Source organism: Aethalodelphis obliquidens, unplaced genomic scaffold (genome assembly GCF_003676395.1).
Source record: "Aethalodelphis obliquidens isolate GAN/ISIS:26980383/991018 unplaced genomic scaffold, ASM367639v1 scaffold50, whole genome shotgun sequence".
NCBI lineage: Eukaryota > Metazoa > Chordata > Mammalia > Artiodactyla > Delphinidae > Aethalodelphis > Aethalodelphis obliquidens.
This window is the reverse complement of record NW_020837994.1, coordinates 1,430,365-1,452,894: the sequence shown is the minus strand read 5'-3', so window position 1 is coordinate 1,452,894 and position 22,530 is coordinate 1,430,365. Positions and strand designations below refer to the sequence as shown.

At 37.7% G+C, this 22,530-nt stretch overlaps 1 protein-coding gene across 10 annotated transcripts in view; it reads left to right on the top strand.

Moving 5' to 3' along the window:
* C2CD3 (C2 domain containing 3 centriole elongation regulator) overlaps positions 1 to 22,530 on the top strand; it is a 131,510-nt gene that overhangs the window by 27,814 nt on the left and 81,166 nt on the right. For all 10 annotated transcript variants that reach the window (XR_003428060.1, XR_003428061.1, XM_027083356.1 and 7 more), the window contains 4 exons: positions 15,786 to 15,933; positions 19,209 to 19,363; positions 20,169 to 20,375; positions 20,921 to 21,033. Coding sequence is in view for 8 of the 10 variants with exons in the window: in XM_027083356.1 (XP_026939157.1) it covers positions 15,786 to 15,933; positions 19,209 to 19,363; positions 20,169 to 20,375; positions 20,921 to 21,033 (623 nt within the window). In the remaining 2 variants the exon portion in view is untranslated. The remainder of the gene's footprint in view (positions 1 to 15,785; positions 15,934 to 19,208; positions 19,364 to 20,168; positions 20,376 to 20,920; positions 21,034 to 22,530) is intronic.

The following is a 22,530-nucleotide window of genomic DNA, read 5'->3' as shown; positions in this document are numbered from 1 at the left end:
GGGGGGGAGGAGCTTTGGTATGTGTTCAACGTTAAGTTATCACCTTAAAATAGACTATTATAAATGTAAGATGTTTTATGTAAGCCTCATGGTAACCACAGGGCAAAAGCCTATAGTGGATACACAAAGGAGAAAGAGAAAGGAAGCAAAACATACCACTACAGAAAGTCATCAAATCCTAAAGGAAGAGAGCAAGAAAGGAACAAAAGAATTACAAATCAACCAGGAAGCAATTACCAAAATGGTAGTAATAAGTTCACTCCTATCATTAATTACTTTAAATGTAGATGGACTCAATTCTCCAATCATAAGATAGAGAGTAGCTGAATGGATAAAAAAACAAGACCCAACTCTCTGCTGCCTACAGGAGACTCACTTCAGCTTTAAGGACACACACACGGGATATGAAAGATGTTTCATGCGAGTGGAAACCAAAAGAGAGTGGGGGGGGGGTTACCTATTCTTATATCAGAAAAAAATAGACTTTAAGCCAAAGACTATAACAAGATCAAGAAAGTCATTATATAATTATAGTTGGTCAATTCATCACAAGGATACAACAACTGTAAATATTTACGTACCCACCCTAGGAGTACTTAAATATATAAAACAAATGTTAGTAGATCTGTAAGGTGAAGTAAACAGCAATACAGAGGACTTCACTTTTAACAATGAATAGATCATCAAAACAAAATCAGTAAGGAAATGGCGGGACTCAAATGGCACATTAAGTCAGATGTCCATAACAGACATATACAGAACATTCCATCTAACAGCAGCAGGATATGTACACTTCTCAAGCACGCATGGAACATTCTCCAGGAGAGATTATATGTTAGGCCACAAAAGAAGTCAATAAATTTAAGAAGATTGAAATACGAAGCATCCTTTCCGATTACAATGGTATAAAACTAAAAATCAATATCCAAAACTAGAAAATTGACAAATATGTACAGATTAAACAACAGGCTCCTTGGCAACCAATGTGTCAAAGAAGAAATCAAATAAGAAATGTAAAAATATCATTTAAGACAAGGGGGGAAAAAACACAACATACCAAAACCTATGGAATGCAGCAAAAGCATATCTAAGAGGGAATTTTATAGCAGTAAACATGTACATTTAAGTGTATAACTGAATCACTTTGCTGTACACCCAAAAGTAACAACCTTGTTAATCAACTATGATCCAATATAAAATAAAAATTAAAAAAAAGAAACATGTAAGGTTTTGTAAGACATAACATGTAAGATAAAAAAATACATACATATATTAAGAAATAAACAGCTCAACTAAAAAACTAACTTTACACCTCAAGGGACTAGAAAAAAACAACAAACTAAGCCCAAAGTTAGCAGAAGGGAGGAAATAACAAAAAATCAGAACAGAAATAACAAAGATCAGAGCACAAATAAATGAAATAGAGACTAACAAGACAACAGAAAAGATCGATGAAACTAATAGCTGATATTTTGAAAAGATAAAGTAGACAAACCATTAGCTGGACGTACTAAGATGAAAAGAGAGAGGACTTCAGTGGAATTATAAATGAAATAGGAGATATTATAACTGACATCACAGAAATACAAAGAATTGTAAGAGACTACTATGAAAAATTATACACTAACAAATTGCAAAACCTAAAAGAAATGGATAAGTTTATATCCAATCTACCAAAACTGAATCATAAAGAAACAGAAAAATCTGAACAGACTGATTACTAGCAAGGAGACTGAATCATAATTAAAAACCTCCCAACAAAATAATTCCAGGGCTTCCCTAGTGGTGCAGTGGTCAAGAATCTGCCTGCCAGTGCAGGGGACATGGGTTCGAGCCCTGGTCCGGGAAGATCCCACATGCCACAGAGCAACAAAGCCCGTGCGCCACAACTACTGAGCCTGTGCTCTGGAGGCCGCGAGCCACAAATACCGAGCCCTTGAGCCACAACTACTGAAGCCTGCACACCTAGAGCCTGTGCTTCACAACAAGAGAAGCCCGCGCACCGCAATGAAGAGTAGCCCCTGCTCACCGCAACTAGAGAAAGCCCATGCACAGCAACAAAGACCTAACACAGCCAAAAAGATAAATAAAATAAAATAAAATTAAACAAAAATTTAAGGTCCCAAAAACTCCAGTAGTGAATTCTACCAAACATTTAAAGAACTAATACAATCTTTCTCAAACTCTCCCAAAACACATAAGAGGAGGGAATGCTTCCAGATTCATTTTATGAGGCCAGCATTACTCTGACATTAAAGCCAGATAAAGACACTGTAAGGAAAAGAAAATCATAGGCCAATATCTCTTATGAACATAAATGGCAAAAATCCTCAACAAAATATTACCAAATCAGATTCAGCAATACATTAGAAGGATCATATGCCATCATCAAGTGAAATTTGTTCCAGGGATGCAAAGATGGTTTGACATTTGCAAATCAATAAATATCATACACCGTATTAACAAAAAGAAGGATAAAAATCATGTGATCATCTCAATAGATGTGGAAAAGCATTTGACACAATTCAACACCATTCATGATAAAATCTCTCAACAAACTGGGTATAGAGGAAATGTACCTCAACATAACAAAGGCCATATGTGACAAGCCCACAACTAACATCATACTCAATGATGAAACACTGAAAGCTTTTCCTTTAAGATCAGGAATAAAAGAAAGATGCTCACTGTCACCACTTTTTTTTTTTTTTTTTTTTTGCGGTACGTGGGCCTCTCACTGTTGTGGCCTCTCCTGTTGCGGAGCACAGGCTCCGGACGCGCAGGCTCAGCAGCCATGGCCCATGGGCCTAGCTGCTCCGCGGCACGTGGGATCTTCCTGGACCGGGGCACGAACCCGCGTCCCCTGCATCGGCAGGCGGACTCTCAACCACTGCGCCACCAGGGAAGCCCTGTCACCACTTTTAATCAACACAGTACTGGAAGTCCCAGCCAGAGCAATTAGGCAAGAAAAAGAAATAAAAAGCATTCAGATTGGAAAAGAAGAAGTGAAACTGCCACTGTTTGTAGATGACATTAAACACTAAAGTCTCTATCGAAAAACTAGTTAGAATAAATGAATTCAGTAAAGTTGCAGGATACAAAATCAGTACATGAAAATCAGTTGCGTTTTTCTACGCCAACAATGAACTATCAGAAAGAGAAAGTAAGAAGACAGATCATTTACAATAGCATCAAAAGGAATCAGATACCTAGGTATAAGTTAAATCAAGGACATTAAAGACCTGTTTACTGAAAACTATAAGACATTGATGAAAGAAAATTGAAGAGAACACAAATAAATGAAAAGATATTCCATGTTCATGGATTGAGTTAATATTGTTAAAATGTCCATACTGGGCGTCCCTGGTGGCACAGTGGTTGAGAGTCCACCTGCCAATGCAGGGGACACGGGTTCATGCCCCGGTCCAGGAGGATCCCACGTGCCGCGGAGCAGCTGGGCCCGTGAGCCATGGCCGCTGGGCCTGCACGTCCGGAGCCTGTGCTCTGCAGCGGGAGAAGCCACAACAGTGAGAGGCCCGCATACCGCAAAAAAAAAAAATGTCCATACTACCGAAAGTAATGTCTATTCAGTGCAATGTCTATAAAATTCCAGTGGCATTTTTCACAGAAATAGAAAAAAATGATCCTAAAATTTGTATAGGACCACAAATAGCCAAAACAATCTTAAAGAACAAAGCTGGAGGAATCACACTTCCTGATTTCAAAGTATAATCCAAAGCTATAGTAATCAGAATAGTATAGCGTTGGCATAAAAACAGACACGTAGATCAATGGAACAGAATAGAGAGCCCAGAAATAAACCCATGCATATATGGTCAATTAGTTTTTAACAAAGAGGCCAAGAATACTTAATAGAGAAAGGATGTTCTCTTCAATAAATATGGTTGGGAACAATGGACAACCACATGTAAAAGAATGAAACTGCATGGGTAGTAAGTCTGGAGGAACCAAGATGGCGGAGTAGAAAGACATGCTCTCAACTCCCTCTTGTGAGAACACCAGGATCATAACTAGCTGATGGACAATCATCGACAGAAAGACACTGGAACTCATCAAAAAAGATACCCCACATCCAAAGACAAAGGAGAAGCCACAATGAGACAGTAGGAGGGGCGAAATCATAGTAAAATCACATCCCATAACTGCTGAGTGGATGACTCACAGACTGGAGAACACTTATAACACAGAAGTCCACCCACTGGAGTGAAGGTTCAGAGCCCCACGTCAGGCTTCCCAATCTGGGGGTCCAGCAAAGGGAGGAGGAATTCCTAGAGAATCAGACTTTGAAGCCTAGTGGGATTTAATTGCCGGACTTTGAAAGGACTGGGGGAAATAGAGACTCCACTCTTGGAGGGCACACACAAAGTAGCGTGCACATCGGGACCAAGGGGAAGGAGCAGTAACCGCAGGGAAGACTGAACCAGACCTACCTGCCAGTGTTGGAGGGTCTCCTGCAGAGGTGGGGGGTGGCTGTGGCTCACCGTGGGGACAAGGACACTGGCAGCAGAAGTTCTGGGAAGTACTCCTTGGCGTGAGCCCTCCCAGAGTCTGTCATTAGCCCCAGCAAAGAGCCCAGGTAGGCTCCAGTGTTGGGTTGCCTCAGGCCAAACACCAATAGGGAGGGAACCCAGCCCCACCTATCAGCAGTCAAGCGGATCAAAGTTTTCCTGAGCTGTGCCCACCAGAGCAACAGTCAGCTCTACCCACCACCAGTCCCTCCCATCAGGAAACTTACACAAGCCTCTTAGATAGCCTCATCCACCAGAGGGCAGACAGCAGAAGCAAGAAGAACTACAATCCTGCAGCCTATGGAACAAAAAACACATTCACAGAAAGATAGACAATATGAAAAGGCAGAGGGCTATGTACCAGATGAAGGAACAAGATAAAACCCCAGAAAAACAGCTAAATGAAGTGGAGATAGGCAACCTTCCAGAAAAAAAATTCAGAATAATGATAGTGAAGATGATCCAGGACCTGGGAAAAAGAATGGAGGCAAACATCAAGAAGATTTAAGAAACGTTTAACAAAGACTTAGAAGAATTAAAGAACAAACAAACAGAGATGAACAATACAATAACTGAAATGAAAACTACACTAGAAGGAATCAATAGCAGAATAACTGAGGCAGAAAAACGCATAAGTGACGTGGAAGACGAATGGTGGAATTCACTGCTGCAGAACAGAATAAAGAAAAAGAATGAAAAGAAATGAAGACAGCCTAAGAGACCTCTGGGACAACATTAAACGCAACAGCATTCGCATTATAGGGGTCCCAGAAGAAGAGAGAGAGAAAGGACTCGAAAAAATATTTGAAGAGATTATAGTCGAAAACTTCCCTAACATGGGAAGTGAAATAGCCACCCAAGTCCAGGAAGCACAGAGAGTCCCATACAGGATAAACCCATGGAGAAACACTCCGAGACACATAGTAATCAAGTTGGAAAAAATTAAAGAAAAATTATTGAAAGCAGCCAGGGAAAAACAACAAATAACATACAAGGGAACTCCCATAAGGTTAACAGCTGATTTCTCAGCAGAAACTCTACAAGCCAGAAGGGAGTGGCATGACATATTTAAAGTGATGAAAGGGAAGAACCTACAACTAAGATTACTCTACCCAGCAAGGATCTCATTCAGATTCGATGGAGAAATCAAAAGCTTTACAGACAAGCAAAAGCTAAGAGAATTCAGCACCACCAAACCAACTCTACAACAAATGCTAAAGGAACTTCTCTAAGTGGGAAACACAAGAGAAGAAAAGGACCCACAAAAACAAACCCAAAACAATTAAGAAAATGGTCATAGGAACATAGTATCGATAATTACCTTAAACGTAAATGGATTAAATGCTCCAACCAAAAGACACAGTCTCGCTGAATGGATACAAAAACAAGACCCATAAATATATGCTGTCTACAAGAGACCCACTTCAGACCTAGGGACACATACAGACTGAAAGTGAGGGGATGGAAAAAGATATTCCATGCAAATGGAAATCAAAGGAAAGCTGGAGTAGCAATACTCATAACAGATAAAATAGACTTTAAAGAGTGTTACAAGAGACACGGAAGGACACTACATAATGATCAAGGGATCAATCCAAGAAGAAGATATAACAATTATAAATATATGTACACCCAACATAGGAGCACCTCAATACATAAGGCAACTGCTAACAGCTATAAAAGAGGAAATCGACAGTAACACAGTAATAGTGGGAGACTTTAACACCCCACTTACACCAATGGACAGATCATCCAAACAGAAAATTAGTAAGGAAACACAAGCTTTAAATGACCCAATAGACCAGAGAGATTTAATTGATATTTGTAGGATGTTCCATCCAACAGGGGCAGATTACACTTTCTTCTCAAGGGTGCACAGAACATTCTCCAGGATAGATCACATCTTGGGTCACAAATCAAGCCTCAGTAAATTTAAGAAAATTGAAATCATATCAAGCATCTTTTCTGACCACGACACTATGAGATTATAAATCAATTACAGGGAACAAAACATAAAAAACATGAACACACAGAGGCTAAACAATACGTTACTAAATAACCAAGAAATCATTGAAGAAATCAAAGAGGAAATCAAAAAATACCTAGAGACAAATGACAATGAAAGCACAACAATCCAAAACCTATGGGATGTAGCAAAAGCAGTTCTAAGAGGGAATTTTATAGCTATACAAACCTACCTCAAGAAACAAGAAAAATCTCAACTAAACAACCTAACCTTATACCTAAAGGAACTAGGGACAGAAGAACAAACAAAACCCAAAGTTAGCAGAAGGGAAGAATTCATAAATATCAGAGCAGAAATAAATGAAATAGAAACAAAGAAAAAAATAGCAAAGATCAATAAAACTAAAAGCTGGTTCTTTGAGAAGATAAACAAAATTGATAAACCATTAGCCAGAATCAAGAAAAAGGGAGAGGAGTCAAATCAATAAAATTAGAAATGAAAAAGGAGAAGTTACAACAGACACCGTAGAAATACAAAGCATCCTAAGAGACTACTACAACCAACTCTATGCCAATAAAATGGACAACCTGGAAGAAATGGACAAATTCTTAGAAAGGTATAACCTTCTAGACTGAACCAGGAGGAAGCAGGAAATATGAACAGACCAATCACAAGTAATGAAATTGAAACTGTGATTAAAAATCTTCCAACAAACAAAAGTCCAGGACCATATAGCTTCACAGGTGAATTCTATCAAACATTTAGAGAAGAGCTAACACCCATCCTTCTCAAACTCTTCCAAAAAATTGCAGAGGGAGGAACACTCTCAGACCCATTCTATGAGGCCACCATCACCCTGACCAAAACCAGACACAGATACTAGAAAAAAAGAAACTTACAGACCAATATCACTGATGAATATAGATGCAAAAATCCTCAACAGAATACTAGCAAACAGAATCCAACAACACATTAAAAGTATCATACACCATGATCAAGTGGGATTTATCCCAGGGATGCAAGGATTCTTCAATATATGCAAATCAATCAATGTGATACACCATATTAACAAATTGAAGAATAAAAACCATATGATCAGGGCTTCCCTGGTGGCGCAGTGGTTGAGAGTCTGCCGGCTGATGCAGGGGACGCGGGTTCGTGCCCGGGTCCAGGAAGTTCCCACATCCCGTGGAGCAGCCGGGCCCGTGAGCCATGGCCGCTGAGCCTGCACGTCTGGAGCCTGTGCTAGATTCGCAACGGGAGAGGCCACAACAATGAGAGGCCCGTGTACCGCAAAAAAATATATATATATATGATCATCTCAAAGGATGCAGAAAAAGCTTTTGACAAAATTCAACACCCATTTATGATTAAAAAAAACTCTCCAGAAAGTGGGCATAGAGGGAACCTACCTCAACATAATAAAGGCCATATATGACAAACCCACAGCAAACATCATTCTCAATGGTGAAAAACTTAAAGCATTTCCTGTAAGATCAGGAACAAGACAACGATGTCCACTCTCACCACTATTATTCAACATAGTTTTGCAAGTCCTAGCCACGGCAATCAGAGAAGAAAAAAATATAAAAGGAATACAAATTGGAAAAGAAGAAATAAAACTGCCACTGTTTGCAGATGACATGATACTGTATATAGAGAATCCTAAAAATGCCATCAGAAAACTACTAGAGCTAATCAATGAATTTGGTAAAGTTGCAGGATACAAAATTAATGCACAGAAATCTCTTGCATTACTATACACTAATGATGAAAAATCTGAAAGACAAATTAAGGAAACACTCCCATTTACCACTGCAACAAAAAGAATAAAATACCTAGGAATAAACCTACCTAGGGAGACAAAAGACCTGTATGCAGAAAACTATAAGACACTGATGAAAGAAATTAAAGATGATACAAACAGATGGAGAGATATACCATGTTCTTGGATTGGAAGAATCCAAATTTTGAAAATGATTATACTACCCAAAGCAATCTACAGATTCAATGCAATCCCTATCAGATTACCAATAGCATTTTTTACAGAACTAGAAGAAAAAATCTTAAAATTTGTATGGAGACACAAAAGACCCCAAATAGCCAAAGCAGTCTTGAGGGAAAAAAGCGGAGCTGGAGGAATCAGACTCCCTGACTTCAGACTATACTACAAAGTTACAGTAATCAAGACAATATGGTACTGGCACAAAAACAGAGACAGAGAACAATGGAACAAGATAGAAAGCCCAGAGGTAAACCCCCACACCTATGGTCAACTAATCTATGACAAAAGAGGCAAGGATATACAATGGAGAAAAGACAGTCTCTTCAATAAGTGATGCTGGGAAAACTGGACAGCTACATGTAAAAGAATGAAATTACAACACTCCCTAACACCATACACAAAAATAAACTCAAAATGGATTTGAGACCTAAATGTAAGACCGGACACTATAAAACTCTTAGAGGAAAACATAGGAAGAACACTCTTTGACATAAATCACAGCAAGATCTTTTTTGATCCACCGCCTAGAGTAATGGAAATAAAAACAAAAATAAACAAATGGGACCTAATGAAACTTCAAAGCTTTTGCACAGCAAAGGAAACCATAAACAAGATGAAAAGACAACCCACAGAATGGGAGGAAATATTTGCAAATGAATCAGTTTACAAAGGATTAATCTCCAAAATATATAAACAGCTCATGCAGCTCAATATTAAAGAAATAAACAACCCAATCCAAAAATGGGCAGAAGACCTAAATAGACATTCTCCAAAGAAGACATACAGATGGCCAAGAAGCACATGATAAGATGCTCAACATCACTAATTATTAGAGAAATGCAAATCAAAACTGCAGTGAGGTATCACCTCACACCAGTTAGAATGGGCATCATCAGAAAATCTACAAACAACAAATGCTGGAGAGGGTGTGGAGAAAAGGGAACCCTCTTGCACTGTTGGTGGGAATGTAAATTGATATAGCCTCTATGGAGAACAGTATGGAGTTCCTTAAAAAACTAAAAATAGAATTACCATATGATCCAGCAATCCCACTACTGGGCATATACCCAGAGAAAACCATAATTCAAAAAGACACATGCACCCCAATGTTCATTGCAGCACTATTTACCATAGCCAGGTCATGGAAATCACCTAAATGCACATCGACAGATGAATGGATAAAGAAGAAGTGGTACATATATACAATGGAATATTACTCAGCCATAAAAAGGAACGATAGGTCATTTGTTGAGACATGGATGGATCTAGAGACTGTTATACAGAGTGAAGTAAGTCAGAAAGAGAAAAACAAATATCGTATATTAACGCATGTATATGGAACCAAAAAAAAAATGGTACAGATGAACCGGTTTGCAGGCCAGAAATTGAGACACAGATGTAGAGAACAAACATATGGACACCAAGGGGAGAAAGCTGCGGGGGATGGGGATGCTGGTGTGATGAATTGGGCGATTGGGATTGACATGTGTACACTGATGTGTATAAAATGGATGACTAATAAGAATCTGCTGTTTAAAAAAATAAGTAAAATTAAATTAAAAAATTACAAAAAACAAAAAACCGACTAATACTAAACTTTCTTTGGGTTATTTGTATGGAAATATGTTAATATAAATGTCTCAGACATTACATGAAATTCCTAAAAATCTTATATGTTCTCATATAATGTTATAAGTCATCATTCTAGTTATTATTTTAAAATGTATATCTCAGAAATAACTAAATTTCCTTGTCAATTGCATTATTATGAACTTTCGTGAAATCTTTAACTGTGGTCATTTTTAAGTCTTTTGTCATTTACAGACAGTTCTGGGTGTAGTCTCATGCTTTTGCAAAAATGTTCCTATAAAAGGGTTTCATCTTCAAGGAATTCATGGAAAAGACTGTGACAAGCACAGGTTTCTGGTAACCGACTATACTGCTGAACTGAATGTATAAGCATTTTCAGAACTCTAATGGAAAACTGATGAATTCATAAAAGTGCTAACCAAAGATCAAGATGAAAAAAAAATTAATTACATGGGACTGAGTGAACTGATGAGGATGATTATAATTTTTGTGACTTTCTGTTTGAATAAAAAAATTTAAAAATAAAATTTAAAAATAAATCCAAAAAAAAAAGAATGAAACTGGACACTGTTTTACACTGTACACAGAAATCAACTCAAAATGGATTAAAGACTTGAGCATGGACCTGAAACCATAAAACTCCTGAAAGAAAACATAGCGGGGTAAGCTCCTTGTCTTGTCAGTAATTTTTTGGACTTGACACCAAAATCAAAGGGAAGAAAAGCAAAAATAAGTAAGTGGGACCACATGAAACTAAAACACAGCAAAGAAAACCATCAACAAAATGCAAAGGCAGAAAATATTTGCAAACCACGTATCTGATATGGGGTTGATATCCAAAATATACAAGGAATTTATACAACTCTATAGTAAAAAAAACAACAAACAAATAGCCCAATTAAAAATTGGGCAAAAGACCTAAATAGACCTTTTTTCCAAAGAAGACATACAAATGGCCAAGAGGTACAAGAAAATGTGCTCAACATCATTAATCATCAGGGAACTGCACATCAAAACCATAATGAGATATCACGTCACACCTATTAAAATGTCTGTTACAAAAAGAAAAGAGATAACAAATGCTGGTGAGAATTTGGAGAAAAAGAAAACCCTGTACACTGTCATTGGGAATGTAAGCTGGTATAGTCACTATGGAGAACAGTATGGAGGTTCCTCCAGAAATTAAGAATAGAACTTCCATATGACCCAGCAATCCCAATTCTGGTTGTATATACAAAGGAAATGAAATCATTGTCTGTTTTTTTTTTGAAATTTAAAAAAACATTTATTTTATATTGGAGTATAGTTGATTTACAATGTTGTGTTTCAGGTGTACAGCAAAGTGGTTTTGTTATACATATACATATATCTATTCTTTTTTAGATTCTTTTCCCATATAGGTTATTACAGAGTATTGAGTAGAGTTCCCTGTGCTATACAGTAGGTCCTTGTTGTTTATCTTTTTTTTTTATTGGAGTATAGTTGCTTTACAATGTTGTGTTAGTTTCTGCTGTACAGCAAAGTGAATTAGTTATATATATACATATATCCACTGTTGTATAGATTTCCTTCTCATTAGGTCACCACAAAGCATTGAGTAGAGCTCCCTGTGCTATACAGTAGGTTCTCATTAATTATCTATTTTATATATAGCAGTGTATGTATGTCAATCCAGTCTCCCAATTCATCCCACCCCCCCATCCCCCCTTGGTAACCAGAAGTTTATTTTCTATTCTGTAACTCTCTTTCTGATTTGCCAATAAGTTCATCTGAACCGTTTTTCTAGATTCCACATATAAGCAATATTACACGATGTTTGGCTTTCTCTTTCTGACTTACTTCACTCTGTATGACAATCTCTAGGTCCACCCATGTCACTGCAGATGTCATTATTCATTCCTTTTTATGGCTGAGTAATATTCCATTGTATATATGTACCACATCTTTATCCATTCCTCTGTTGATGGACGTTTAGTTTGCTTGAAATCATTATGTTGATGAGATATTTGTACTCCCATGTTCATTGCAGCATTATACATAATAGCCAAGGTATGGAAACAACCTAAGTGTCTATCAGTGGATGAATGGATCAAGAAAATATGGAATGAATATTATTCAGCCTTAACAAAGAAGGAAATCCTGTCATTTGTGACAACATGGATGAACCAGGAGAGCATTATGCTAAGCAAAATAAGCCAGACAGAGAAATACTACATGGTATCACTTATATGTGGAATCAAAAATAAAGTCAAATTTATTGAAACATTATCAAAAAGTGGTTTCTGGGGGTTGGAGAAAATAGGGAGGGGTTGGTAAAATGGTACAAATTTTCAGTTATAAGAATAATAAGGTCTGAGGATCTAGTTATAATGTGACTATAGTTGATAACACTGTATTGCATAACTGAAATTTACTGAGAGAGTAGAACTTAAATGTTCTCACAAGAAAATAAAAAGGGAAGGAAAGAAGGAAGGAAGAAAGAAGGGAAAAGGAAATATGTGAGGTGATAGGTGCATTAATTAACTCAATGAGAGGAATTCTTTCACAATGTATATCAAGTCATCAGTTGTACACTTTTAATATGTTACAATTTTATTTGTCAATTATACCTCAATAAAGCCAGAAATAAAAAAGAGTTTTCTTCCAGCTCCATGGAAGACAGTGGAGAATTGCTTTCAGGATTCTGAAAATTCTTTTTTTTTTTTTAATATTTATTTATTTATTCTTTTTTGTTTGTTTGTTTAGGCTGTGCCAGGTCTTAGTTGCGGCATGTGGGATCTTTGTTGTGGCGTGCGGGATCTTCATTGCAGAATGTTTAGTTGCAGCATGTGGACTTCTTAGTTGTGGCATGCGAACTCTTAGTTGCGGCATGCATGTGGGATCTAGTTCCCCAACCAGGGATTGAACCCGGGCCCCCTGTACTGGGAGCATGGAGTCTTACCCACTGGACCACAAGGAAAGTCCCAGGATTCTGAAAATTCTTAATTGTTGACCTCAAATTCCGTTTCCAATCAATCATGTGTGAGGGTAGAGTAAAAATATCTTCATACATGCAGGAACTCGAAAGATTGCCTCTCTTGCACTAGTTCTCAGGGAACCATGGGGTATTCTCTACAACAAAGAGAATATAGGAATAAAGAGCAAGGCGTGGAGTCCAAGAAGTAGGGGATGTAACAGAGAAGAAAGAGAAGAGGAGCTTTATGGCCTGTGTCATATTTTGAGAGCGAACACTTCTATGGAAGCAGGACAGGGCTTCAGTAGGGATATTTCTAAGGAGGGGAAAGGGTAGGTGGAAGCACATTGCTCCTGTGTTTGAGCAGAATGAGAAGAAATCTGTCCGTTCTCTTGGAGAGTTCAATAATGAAATAGTAATAGGCACGTAGAAAACTAAGTAAATGAAAGTTAAGACAGTTATTAAAACAAGGAAAACTAGAAGTCGTAAAGAAAGTATAGTAAATTATACTTGGCTCTGATATGATGTTAACCCTGAAGATTAACAACAAAAAATTGTAATATAAATTGAGAAGATGGGGGAAAGGGAAATCTGTTTCCAAGAATAATGGTATAAGAGGGTGGATCCTTCATTTTTCATGCTAGAAAGTCCATAAATCATTTAGAAAAGTGAAAAGTGAAAAATCAGAAAATAGCAGTACACATGTGTTACTTAGAAATATGAAGGTAAATACCAGAAGAAACATCTTAAGGAGCTGAAAGTGATTCTAAGGAGGCAGGCAGCTACTGATTTTCATTATGTCTTGGTAGTCCTATTTGACTTTTAAAATAGGTATGTGTAGGGACTTCCTGGTGGTCCAGTGGGTAAGACCTGGGGCTCCCAGTGCAGGGGGCCCGGGTTCAATCCCTGGTCAGGGAACTAGATCCCGTATGCATGCCGCAACAAAGAAGTCCGCATGCTGCAGACTAAGACCCGGCGTAGCCAAAATAAATAAATTTATTTTTAAATAAAAATATAAAATAGGTACATGTGTTCTTTGATTAAAACATGATTAAAAAGAAAAAGAAGGAAGTTCTGAGAATGGACTTGTCTTGTAGCCAAAGAATACAGACAAATTCCAACCCTTCCCAGACCCTTTTTCTTTTACTTTTATATCTCCTGCCCTCCCAACAGGAACCCCAGGCCTCTGGCCTGTGCAAAATATTTCTGACCTCTCCCAGTTTCTGGTTATAAGTATGTCCTAAATATTGCATGGAGGGAAATGGCATGCCTTTTTCTGTGTCAAAGACAGAAGAATAAATTCAAAGAAATGTTAATTTTGGGGGGGGAAAAAGGGTAGAGGACTATATACTGAACAGAATTCATAAATTTAAGGGTGTGCAAAGAGGGGAGAAAAGCAACTGGTGTGGGGGGGTGCTGGGGAGGGGGTTGGGAAGGGGAACCATAAGTGGCAAATGAGAATTGTGTAGAATACCAAGAAGTCAAGCTTCAAAAAGGAGCAGTGCTCACAAGCTGCAGAGAAGCTGTGTGGATTGGGAAGTTGTTAGTTGGATTTGGCAGTTAGGAAGTTGTTCTTGACCTTTCAGAGAGAGATTACTATAGATCAGTGGTTCTCAACTGGAGGGCAGTTCTCTCCTACCCCCACCCCATGAGACATTTGGTAATGTCTGGAGATACTTTGGATTGTCACACCTGGAGGAGTGCTACTGGCTTCTGATGAGTAGGGTCCAGGGATCAAAAATGCACAGAGTAGCTCCCAGTGACAATGAATTATCTGACCCAACATGTCAGTAGTGCTAAGGTTGAGAAACTCTGCTATAAATTAAGGAAAGGTGAAGAAAGGAACATTTATTGAGCATCTATTTGTTGAGCATTTCTTTGTTCCAAGAATTATAGGAACATGATCTAATTTGAAGGTAGTGATCACGTGTTTTGGGGAAACTACAGAAGGGAAAAAAAGTATAGTAGCTAGCTTGAAAGGGAAGCAAAGTTGAAAGAATAATTGAAATGCTTAGCACAGTGTTTGGCATATATTAAGTACTTAATAAATATTGTTTTTATTATTAATAACATGTTCATTAAGAATCAGTAAGTTCATTTACAGATGTTCATTAAGTGCTAGTTACTATAGGAGAAACAAAAGTGAATGAAATATACACGTATTTGTATGCTTATGTTTCTTATTAGTTTACAAACTCTTTATAACTAGAGTATCTGTTTTACTTATTTCTCTATCCCACATAGAACTAATCTTGCCATAATTAACCTAAATACACATATTTTTGCTTAATAGAAGAAGGCATATTTATGAATTAGCCATTCTTCACAAAAACAGTATATAACATTTAACTCATTGAATTATAGTTAATTCTTTGCCTTTTTTCCTCCCTACTAGACCATAAGCAGCACAAGAGTAGAACAAGTTAGGTTAGCCATCTCTGTAGCATTCAGGACCTAACACCATGCCTGGCACATAATAGTTACCCACTAAAATGTTTGTTAAATAAATGAATGCGATCACAATCACTGTCAGTAGTGTATTTTTTGAATGCTAGCTGTTGACACCCCAGAGGAGGGGGAATATACTATGAAACTATTTATCAGATAATCTTCTGTTTAATGTAAGTCTTCTGTTTAACATATTTTCTTCCACATTTAGAACTTAAAAGCGTTTAATAAGAAAAAGAATAGCTCAGCTGAAACTTCTCTTAAAGTCCTGCTTTGTTTTTCTTATCTCTGCAGTGCCGAATTATCCCAAGGTCGTTACTGGGACGGGCTAGGCTCTCCTCCAGATTCCCCGTCTCCTGGGAGTGATGTGTATTGCAGCAGTGAGCCCAGTGACCCTCAGTATGACCAGAGTCTCCTGGAGAACTTGTTTTACACAGCACCCGTAAGTCACTGAATCTGAAACTTTAGGAATTGGAGAACAAGAGTATTAATAATATTAGTGAGTGTAGGCATGTTACCACTTGCCAGACAGAAAGCTATCCATTTTACATACCTTATTTAATTATAATCACAATCTGAAGAGGAGAGTATTATCCTCGTTTTACAGATGAGGAGATAAGCCTACTAAGATTAATTATTTTGTCCAAGGACACATCATAGCAAGTAAGTGTTAGAGCCAGGATTCAAATTCAAGTTTACCCGAGTCCAAAGCCTATAATCTTAATATATTATGTGGCTTCCTAAGAGCTCTTTCAAGGAAGAGCTAATGTAGGTATACCCTCAGAACCACCCTTGACTGGTATCTTTTCAGATACAGATGTTCCAGAAACACCTCTACTCATGGTGGACAAATACCTCTACTGACCCTTAAGACAGAACATTCTCTTTTCAGGCAGTTTTAGCATTTTCAAAGTTCTTTCTTATGTCAAGCCGTATGTTCTATTCATTGGTTTAGCATCTTCTAGAGTGTATACAAAATGAGTTCATTCACTGTTCCACAAATAATCATATTTGTGAAGATTGCTGTCATATTCCCTATTTTCTTTTTCTCCAGGTCAGCAAAGATACCTGAAATACAGTGTAGTTTATACCAGCTCAGTGGAAAAGCAATGAGGGTGACCAGGGTGCAGAAGAAGCAGGGAGGACTTTTACATGAGATTGTCAGGAAGGAGCATCATGAGGGATAAGGGATTTTAACTGAGACTTGAAAAGTAGTGTTCAGAGAGATAAACGATATGAAATAGGAATAGAAAGAATGACCTGTTTAGAGAAGCAGTTTGTGTACTACAAGGCATCTAATTTGACTGGGTAAGAATTCGTGTGGAAGAGACATTGACAAGGCAGGCTAGCGCATTATAAGCAGTCTGTAACAGCGTTTGAATGTCGAGTGAGGAGGAAATGACATGACTGAAATAGTGTTCTAGGAATGTTAAACTGGCAGTGATGTAGGAGGTCAACTGTGGGGAGAATAATGGGAGCAGATAGGAAGCCATTGGGTTATTGGAGGTGTGAGACAGAGAGAGAGAGAGAGAGAGAGAGAGAGAGGGCATGCCAGAATGAGAGTGGCAGCAGTGGGATTGGAAAGGAGGAGATGGACTTAAAAGACACTGTGAATTGTTAGGATTTAATGACTTTCTACCTTAAAAGTCATCACTGATACTGTGTTACCTGTAGGAGAAAAGAGAAAGGGAACTTACATTTAGTACACATTTTCTGTGTGCCAGGGAATTTACGTTACCTGTTATTTATTAAGTACTGTGCCAAATGTTTTAAGTTCATTATTTCATTTAATTCTTTTACTAGCCCCATGAGATAGTGTTATCCTTTTACATATCATGAAATAAAAGCTTAGAGACATTAATTACTAGTAGTTAGGCAGAACTAGAATTCTTACCCTAGTCTGTCTGGCAAAAAGCCCATGTTGTTCCCACTAGACCACACCGTCTCCTAAGTCTTGAGCATAGCATTAGAATCTGATCTTGACTTGACCTCCCTAACCTCATCTCCCACTTTTGCCCTGTAACCACTGGAGACTCCAGTCATACTGATTGTCTCACAGTCTAGCTTTTTCCATCCCCATATCTCTTGCTCATACTGGTCCTTCTACTTGTTGAAGGATGTTGAAATGCCCTTATACATCTGGTAAACTTCTCTTCATTCTTTAAAAATCAACTCATCACCTCTATGAAGAAACCATCCCAGACTCCTCTAAGCAGAGTTTGTTGCCTGAATGTCCACAATATCCTGCACATACCTCTCTTACAGCCCTTATGTTGTATGATACAGTTCCTCATGAACAAAAACATGTCTTCATTATCTTTTTATTACCTGTAAAACAAAGGCCTGATAGAATTTTGAGTACTCAGTGAATTCTTAGTGAATAAACGAATGAATGTGTGAATGGTACTAAGTAATCCCCCATGCTATCTGAACAAAATAATTTTAGAAAATGTTTGTTTACTGGAAGAAGGAGTGAACCAATTGGCCTTGAGGCACTGGGAAGACCAAGGAGTTAGAATGCTCATGTCCTTCCCTGGGGTCAGTGTTTAATGTTCTTAATATTGAATAACATCCACAGCTTAGAAATTCAGCATTACCTTGTGGTTTTGTTTCCTGAAATTATGAGCTTTTGAACAACCTGGTTATATTTACTCTAATTTTCTTCAGGCTGTGAACCCATCTAGCTTTTGATCACCTTGTCAAAACCATTTTTAGAAGCTGCCACTTAACAAAGAAAAACTTAAGTGCAAAAAGCTTTGTAATTTCACCTTGGAAAAGTTACATTGCCTCCTAGAAGGACATTCTGATCATGCCTATTTAACTATTAATTTGTTACCCTTATGACAGGTCAATACGTTATATACCCTGAGATGCTGAGAAAAGGGAGTTGGAGGTGATAAGCTTAAAACTACTTTGGATTGGTCTCCTGCATTTATAACAAAAAGATTTTTTTTTTAATTGGAGCCAAATAACTGTAACGCTGTCTTCTTATTTTGCATTTGTGTTAGAGCTGATTAGTCAATTTCAGCTGCCTTTTCTCACGATAAAATTACCGGGGGTTTACCCACTGGTTCTGCCATTACGAAAATTTGTGACATATAATAAACAGTTCATCTTAGCAAGATTAAAAGCAGAATGAATCATTAGGAGTATAGAGTGCTGAAAAAAAGTAGAATCTTTAGGGCTTCCCTGGTGGCACAGTGGTTGAGAGTCCGCCTGCCGATGCAGGGGACACGGGTTCGTGCCCCGGTCTGGGAAGATCTCACATGCTGCAGAGCAGCTAGGCCCGTGAGCCATGGCCGCTGAGCCTGCGTGTCCGGAGCCTGTGCTCCGTAACGGGAGAGGCCACAACAGTGAGAGGCCCGTGTACCGAAAAAAAAAAATTGAGATGGGGACACCTTACAGGAATGTACTAAGGATTAGAAATACACATGCAGCATTTAACATAGTACCAGATACATAGAAGGCAGTCAGTAAATAGTGGTTGTTATTACTTTTGAGGATTCAAAAGAAGAATCTATTTTCATTTATTTTCTTTGAACTTGTAGGTTATTTTTGTGAACTTCATATTATTTTTATATAGCCAGGAGAAACAGGATTATCTTCCTGGTGTCAGTTATCTCTTTTGATTACTACTTTTAGAGAAATGTTTTCATTACCACTATCCCCAAAGCAGTTATCTTTTAGTGCCTCTCTTTTTGTTTCTTCCCCCCATAGAAATCTGATACCAGTGTCAGTGATGTCTTCAGTGGAGATGATGATGTTGTCCCTTCTAAAAAAATGAGCCAGTCAAAAGCTCTTGCCAGATCTTCTAAGGTTCTAGAGTCAAATGATCATAAGTTGAAGAAGAAGGCGGTGGGCAAGAAAAATAGGTGAGCCTCTTTATGAATGCTTGTTTAGAGTCAAAAGCAAAGGAAGATTATTTTCACAAGATCTCTTCAAGTGAAATCACCTGTGTTTGCCAATACTGTCAGACTGGTTGAGTTACAGTAACTCATTAAGTATTGCAGTCCTTAAACATGCAATAACATGAAAAGATGGATGTGATAAAATAATTAAGGGAGAAAGCAGAATTCTAAGTTGTATGTGTGCTCTGTTACACTTAATGTAGAAAATATGCATAAAGAAAGCAAATGAAAAGGAATACACAAAAGTGATGATAGTAGTTATATTAAAGTAGTGAATAACTGAAGTAAAGTCTGTATCCCTTGTTGAAAACCTAATTCTGTTATATCAGTTTCTGTACTTGTGTGGAGATAATAAGCCTTTGGATTACAAGAATGTTTTTACTTTTTTTTTCTTTTGGCTGCATGGGTCTTAGTTGTGGCACACGGGATCTTTGTTGCCGCCTGTGGGATCTTTGTTGTGGGATCTTTAGTTGCAGCATGCAGCATCTAGTTCCCTGACCAGGGATCAAATGCGGTCCCCCTGCATTGGGAGCGTGGAGTCTTAACCACTGGACCACCAGGGAAGTCCCTGTTTTTACATTTTTTGAGATTTCTTTCATGTAGATTAGGACCAGAATTATGATGATTAAAGCCATTTCCCAATCTTTGATAACTTGTGAATTAAGATGCCTGCTGCCTTTCCTCCTTCCTCCTCTTGCCTGTACCAACTAGATCGTTTCATATTTGGCTTCTTACCATCTGCCTCACTGTCTATATGAACTCCTTTCAGAAACTTGATTGAACAACAGATGCTATCAGAAACTCCAGAAGATGCCCAAGTGATGACACTAAGTGTGGATAGACTGGCCCTTCTGGGTAGAACACATTCAGTCAGAATCATCATCGAAACAATGGGAGTTCCTCCAGATAGTCTCCAGGAGACCCCTGGCAAAAAAAGCTTTCCTGGGAGACTACCTAAGCTGACAACAAAAAAGCGGTATGTCTCTAACATGGGAAAACTAAATTTGACATTTCTGGAAAGTGTGTCTGGTAGTAATAATAAATAATTACATAGTACTTTATGATTTGTAAAGTGCTTTCATATGCTTCATTCAATCAACAAAAATGTACTGAATCCCCCACTAGGTCCCAAGCATTAAAAGTATGAGAATAAAGAAAATTAAGACCCAGGCTCCATTCTTCCATGCCTTACAGTCAACAGGAGAGAGAAACATTTAAATGGCTGTCTCTTGGGTTGGCCAAAAAGTTCGTTCGGGTTTTTGTAAGATGTTACAGAAAAGCCCGAACAAACTCTTAGGCCAACCCAATATGATAGGGCTTTAGGGGCCAAAAGAGATGTTTTATATGAAAAGTGCTGTGGGAACGCAAGACTGGTAAAGGCTTTGAAAAGAGCAGGTCGGTCCTCTGAGGACCTGAGGTTCTAAAAATAGGGCCTTGAAAGATATGTAGGATTTATCAGAGAGAAAATACGTTTATTATTTGGTTTGTTTTTTAATTACTTTTCTTGTTTCGACTTTTTAGCACCTTCTTTGTGGAATATCACTTTCCTATGGGCTTTTCCAAAAATGGATTGACAAAGACAGCTTTGATCACTGAGGTGGTTCGACTCGCATCCAGTAAAATTACAGATGGAAGTAAGAGAGAACTTGATTTCTGCTCCTTAGATATTTTGGCTTTGGAAGAATTTTTGAATCCCTAATTATTCATATACTCCTGTATTATCATAGAATCTTAGAGGCAGAAAGAATTTTGAAGTGAATCTAATTCCTTTACTTTACAAGTGAGGAAACTGGTCCAGAGGTGCTATGAGTATTCTGATGCAAGGCAGAAAGGCAGTGACATAGCTGAAACTGTAACTCAGAACTCCTGATGCTTAGATCATGTTCTTTCAACTATTGACATTTTCTTTTCTTCCCTTTTTAAAAATAGCTTTATCAAGGTATAACTCACATACCATACAATTCACCCATTTGAAGTATACAACTCAATGATTTTTAATGTATTCATAGGTTGTATAACCATCACCACAATCTAATTTTAGAACATTTTCATCCCCCCTAAAAGAAATCCCATACTTATTAGCATTCTTTCCTCATTTCTCTCTTTGCCCCCTTTCACTAAGCAGCTACTAATCTACTTTCTGTCTCTCTCAATTTTCCCATCCTGGACATTTCATATAAATGGAATCATATAATATGTGATATTTGTGACTGGCTTTTTGGACTTACTGTAATATTTTCAACTTTTAATATTTAAGTTTTCAATATTTCGCTATTAAAGACAGTGCTTCAGTGAATAATCTTGCACATGTATCATTTCTCATTTGATGTGAGTATATCCAGCACAAGCATTTAAAATAAATACTTATTTACCCTTAAAAACAGCACCTAAATAATTTAATATACTCTTTTACTAGAGTACATTGTTTCACTTTCCCCATCACCATAAGGAAGAATTAGGGCATTTAAAATTTTTCATATTTTTATTTTCTGTATGCTTAAATTATCGATAGCAACAGAAGGTGCTCTGGAGGTTTGTTAAAAGCATTCGAGAATGTATACTTGATTCTGCTGGCTGAAGTCAGTCAGTGTGTTTGAGGAGCTTTAATGCAATTAAACTGTTTTTATCAAACCCCAATACAAAGAAAAATGTTGGATTCTTTTCTCAGGTCTTCCCCATTTACCTCCTTCTACCTACAGGACATTTATGAGTTCCTTAAAACTTCTCTGAGCCTCAGATTCCCCATCTGTAAAATGGAGGTACAGCAAGGACAAGCACGGTTCTGATATGCACGAGTTTCAGTTAACATAGTATCTACAAAGCAAGAACTGCCTGTATTACACAGGGGCTTAATGGACATTCAAATGGGATAATGAATGTAAAAGCATTAAACTCTAAAGTTGTATGTAACTAATACTAGCTCACATTTATTGGGCACTAAATTATGTGTCAAGAACTCTACTCAGTGTTTTATATATATTAATCATGTAATCTTTTAAAACACATACACACACACACACACAGATGAAGAAAGAGGAAGCTGAGGCATATATCAGTTAAGTAACTTGTCTAAGATAACACAACTGGTTTATGGTAGAACTAGAATTTGAACTAGAACATTTTTGATTCCA